Here is a 4844-nt window from a genome sequence, read left to right as displayed (position 1 = left end):
AAATTAAATTAAATTTCCAAACAAGCTCTAAAGGATAACGCCATTATTTCAAGCTATCAGCAAAACCGAATACGTTGCCCATAACTTGATTACAGAAACGAGCTATCCGCAAAGCCATCTGTCCGGCATATCTCTGGTCGCACCTCGGCTCTCACTATCACTCTCCATTTGAAATTTTCTAGTGGTTTTTCTTCCGGATGTATCAAAAAAAAAAAAAGTCAAGTGCTTTCAGTCAGCAAAAATTAAAGCTTTCTTGCAAAGCACACATATTTGCACGAACTCCTGGACGGGAAAACATGGTTTTTTTGAGTTTTGACTGTTCTTTTAAAAAAGAAATAATGAATTATTATAGCTCGCCGTTTGGCCAGTCAGAGACTGGAAGGTCAACACGTTTCATTTTCCTTTGGTACCTTGTATGTCTGTTCTAATTCATAAAGTACAAACGGAGAAAAAAGAGCTTCAACATCGTCTTCTTCTTTTAATTTCTCAGAAAGTACCCTATCTTCCGCCCATTTCTCACCAAATCCCAGGAATTTTATAAAGTTTCCCACAAATCAAGATCACAAATTTTGCTTCTCACATTCAGAGCTCAGATTTTCTGTTGCTTTCCCATGGGCCTGGTTTTTATCAATTCTTGAAAACCATGTCAAAGTCCAAGAATTTCTTTCAGAATCTGCTCAAGCCTTTCAAGTTGAGTTCTGGCAGAAGTAACTAGCAAAACCCACTTCTGTTTTTTAGCAATAGTTTCTGATCTGCTGCATAATTGATCAAATTGCTGATTTTTATGCATGTTTTCTTGATTTATGTTCTGATTAACCAGAGGGCAAGAGTGAAGAGGACTTGGACCAGATTGCTGCTCAGGAACAGAAGCAGTTTGCATTTGATACCTTAGTCTCTGCCACCAAAGATTTTCACCCAACTCACAAACTTGGTGAAGGTGGATTTGGACCTGTCTATAGGGTAAACATCCCTCTTTCTCTCTCTGTCTCTCTCTCTCTCTCTCTCTCTCTCTCTAATTGAGTGTATTGGTAAATTCCATATTCTGTTCGATTACTTTGAAATTAGTGAATGGAATTGAACAAAGTTTATTTCTCCTTAGCTTGATACTTTAATCTTGATTAGGTCATAGTTGATAGATCTCTTGGCAACCAAAGAATGCAATATTGCCTTTCTCTAACTTGCAAAATGATTTAACTAGGGGAAATTGGCTGATGGGAGAGAGATTGCTGTAAAGAAGTTGTCCCATAGCTCAAAGCAAGGGAAAAAAGAGTTCATGAATGAGGCTAAGCTCCTGGCACGAGTCCAGCACCGGAATGTTGTAAATTTGTTAGGATACTGTGCACATGGAACGCAGAAGCTATTGGTTTATGAGTATGTCGCTAACGAGAGTCTTGACAAGTTTCTCTTCAGTAAGTAATAGTGCCTTTTCTGTTGATTTATGTTTTCGACCCTTATTTTGCTAATGGGGATTAAGTTGGTTTTGGTTCATGTTAACAATAATCATGCAATATCTCCCCAACATATAATTGTTGAATTCTGTAACGTTTTTTGTCTGGCATTCAAGAACTATGGAATTTCTGAAATGTTTCTCCGTCATTTTGATTGTTTGACCACATTTAGGATATTATTATTTAAATATAGTGCCTTTTACAAATGGTAAAAAAATATCCATTCGTTTGTCTATCATTTTGGTTTGATTGACCTGGCTGGATTTATATAAGTTTTTTCTTTACTGTCAACCTCTTTTTCAGAGAATATCTGTGAGTGCAAAATGGAATCCACATTGCTTGGTGTAGATGACTAAACAAGTTATATCAGTAAGCATAGATGTTGACTTGAACTCATGTTATTTGTAAACACACATCTAAGTTACAGGTTGTTGAAGGTGATTGATATTAAGGGAATTTAAATTGATAAATTGTTGAAGGTGACATTCAAAGCTAATCTCCTTGTTTGGAAACTAAAATTTTACAAATATTCAATTCAATTGATTTCTTTTTTGTTAATTCTCATATTTGGAATGAATGAATTCAATCTTTCCAACTTAAAAAAAAAAAATCATTTTAAAAGAAATAGAAATCAAGCATGATTTTGTGAGAATTCAATTGAATTCTTTTCTTGCAAATGATTAATTCCCAAGAAAGCCAATAGGAAACAGAAGAAAATAAAGGATGGACAGTTATTAGCTAAAACAATTTTACCAGTAGCTTTTTGGTCTGCTTTCAAGTGGTGAAGAAAAGATTTCATGATGATTCTACAAAGCTTCCTTTGATGAGGTAATAGCAAACATTTGTACTGAAGGACTTATGCCACAAAATCTTGATACATTTATGATCCAAATTTTGTTAAAAAGAAACTAGTAATAGATAGGCAAATTGATATTATGTTTCTCGTAACACAAGATAATTCAACATTTAGTTGTAGCTTTTGTCAATTATTTCTTTAAGATGTTTATTGCAGTTTGTCTTTTTATTTTTAGTTAAGTGGGTCATGATCTCTGATCTTATAATAAAATACAGGTGGTTTGCTTCCATGATCTGTGGTACCAGCATTCTGGTTCAATGCCCCAAAAAATTTTGCTATCATTCATATAACGAAAGCATTTACTAGCTGAATTAAAACCTCATGAGAGTGAGGTCTTAACTATTCTTCCTCTAAATCTCTTTTTTTTTTTTTTTTTAATTTGTATGCCCAAGTAACAAAGTATTCTGAAATCTGAAATATACCTCTTTTGACCAAACTAACACAATTGTGGAGACCGAGAGTGGAAAGAAAGCTGGAAAGGTCCCTAACCCCTCTAGTTTTCTACCTGTCTCTAACCACTATGTTGATAAACGAAGAAATGATATCATGGTCATTATACATTTTTTATTGTTAACTATTAATTAGCATTCTAAATCTCTAACTGTCTCTTGCTGATGATTTTGATGCAGAACCCAATAGGAGAGAGCTGCTTGATTGGAAGCGGAGGTATGATATAATAACTGGTATTGCACGGGGATTGCTTTACCTTCACGAAGACTCACACAATTGCATCATCCACCGTGACATCAAGGCCAGCAATATTTTACTTGATGATAAGTGGGTTCCTAAGATTGCTGATTTTGGTATGGCTCGCCTCTTCCCTGAAGACCAAACACATGTCAACACCCGTTTGGTGGGTACAAAGTATGTTTTTCAACAACTAGACTATATGCCACTGCACACCACAGAGCCCCGCCAAAAAAAAAAAAAAAAAAAAGACTAATATAATATTGTCCAAGTTCTTAGGACAGAACTGGTCAGTCAGTGTAACTGATGTGTTTTTAATTGTCAACAGTTCGTATATGGCTCCAGAGTATGTCATGCGTGGGCATTTATCAGTGAAGGCAGATATATTTAGCTTTGGCGTTGTGGTTCTGGAGCTTATCAGTGGCCAGAGGAATTCAACATTTAGCCAATCAGTTGAGGCTCAGAATCTACTTGATTGGGTATGACTCCAATTACCTCTGTTTAATTAGAGGCCATCTTTATTTGTTTATTATGTTGTGCTCCTATATTGAGGGTGAGAGAGAGAGACAGAGAGAGAGAAGACAATCTCATGTGTCAAAAGGAAGCGTAAAGGAAATTAACCATTGGAATCTTCGTATTTCATCGAATCAGGTTGCTTAGTGAGCCTTGAGGCCAGAGATAATTTCCTAAATGGAAAAGGTTAAAGTTATAAAATCGCTAAAGTGAAAAATGGGACATGATGGACGTCATTCAACATTCTTTTTGCATCACAATTTTTTTTCTGAGTAAAAAAAAAAAAAAAAAAAGAGTGAACAGTGGATGATCTTATTGTTAAGAGCAATCATTTCTTGTATTACATTGAGCATTTTTAGATCAAAGCTTCATTTGATCTGAGAAATGGTGTCAAATAGAAGGTCCCCAAATTAGCTGCTAATGATATAAAATTAACAAACATTGACAAGCTAATGCATAAATGAGGCAACCCTACAAATCAGTTCTAAATCTTAAATCTTCTACTAGTACTCAGTAAATTTATCACTCCTTTACAAGCCTGCATTTTGCTGCTTTTAAGATATGCCTGACCCTCGCTGGGTTTTAACCATGATTTTGTTATTGGTGCAGGCATATAAGCTCCATAAAAAGGATAGGAGTCTGGAGTTGATGGATCCAACATTAACGTCGTCAGCAGACAATGGCCAAGTAAAAATGTGCATTCATATAGGGCTACTATGCGTACAAGGCGATCCACAGTTACGGCCAAATATGCGACGCGTAGTCATCATGTTATCGAAGAAACCCGGCAATCTAGAAGAACCAACTAGGCCTTTGGTAACCGGTTCCAGATATAGAAGATCTCACCAGCCGCCAGGAATGTCATCCACTGCAGGAACGTTCAGTGATTCTGATTCTCGGACGTTTGATTCGAGCTTAAACACTAATACAGCTACGGCATCTAGCTCAACTCGTACCAGCCCAAGATTAGATCCTCATGGGAAACGTCCCATGGAAAGCTAAGCTTAAGTCAATAAAAAATTTTGGATATTCTTTGTATAATAGGTATATACAATTAGTCTGTAAATGTTAATGGAAATTTAGTGGTTAAATGCAAGATTGGATTGAACCTCAGCTTCTTTAAAGAACGTCTAAGTTATTTGGCTTTCACGTTGCAACTGCCTAATGATCTCATCATTAGGGTGAGTGTAATTCGATTCAGATGGAAAAATTGATTGACTTGATTTAATTTGAAAATTCAGTTTAATTTAATTTATAATTTCAAGAAATTTGATTTATTCAATTTAATTTTTTTAATTAGTTAATAAAATTGAATTGAAAAACTTTTTAATTAGTTATTC

The 4844-nt window shown here is 35.3% G+C and overlaps 1 protein-coding gene across 1 annotated transcript; it reads left to right on the top strand.

The window, feature by feature from the left end:
- Nucleotides 1-245: 245 nt before the first annotated feature.
- LOC110670124 (cysteine-rich receptor-like protein kinase 43) lies at nucleotides 246-4617 on the top strand. The gene is made up of 6 exons (XM_058140908.1): nucleotides 246-707; nucleotides 821-960; nucleotides 1199-1409; nucleotides 2934-3168; nucleotides 3320-3470; nucleotides 4114-4617. Exons 1-6 carry the CDS (start codon nucleotides 644-646, stop codon nucleotides 4504-4506), a joined length of 1194 nt encoding a protein of 397 aa, XP_057996891.1. The 5' UTR covers nucleotides 246-643; the 3' UTR covers nucleotides 4507-4617.
- Nucleotides 4618-4844: the final 227 nt, after the last annotated feature.

This window comes from Hevea brasiliensis, chromosome 18 (genome assembly GCF_030052815.1).
Source record: "Hevea brasiliensis isolate MT/VB/25A 57/8 chromosome 18, ASM3005281v1, whole genome shotgun sequence".
Lineage (NCBI taxonomy): Eukaryota > Viridiplantae > Streptophyta > Magnoliopsida > Malpighiales > Euphorbiaceae > Hevea > Hevea brasiliensis.
The sequence above is the reverse complement of the archived record's forward strand: the minus strand, read 5'-3'. Positions and strand labels throughout refer to the sequence as shown.

Coding starts and splice junctions, on each gene's coding strand:
- LOC110670124 (XM_058140908.1), top strand. CDS start 644: ATGTCAAAGTCCAAGAATTTCTTTCAGAATCTGCTCAAGCCTTTCAAG. Junction 708..820: donor CAAGTTGAGTTCTGGCAGAA/GTAACTAGCAAA, acceptor CTGATTAACCAG/AGGGCAAGAGTGAAGAGGAC. Junction 1,410..2,933: donor TCTTGACAAGTTTCTCTTCA/GTAAGTAATAGT, acceptor ATTTTGATGCAG/AACCCAATAGGAGAGAGCTG.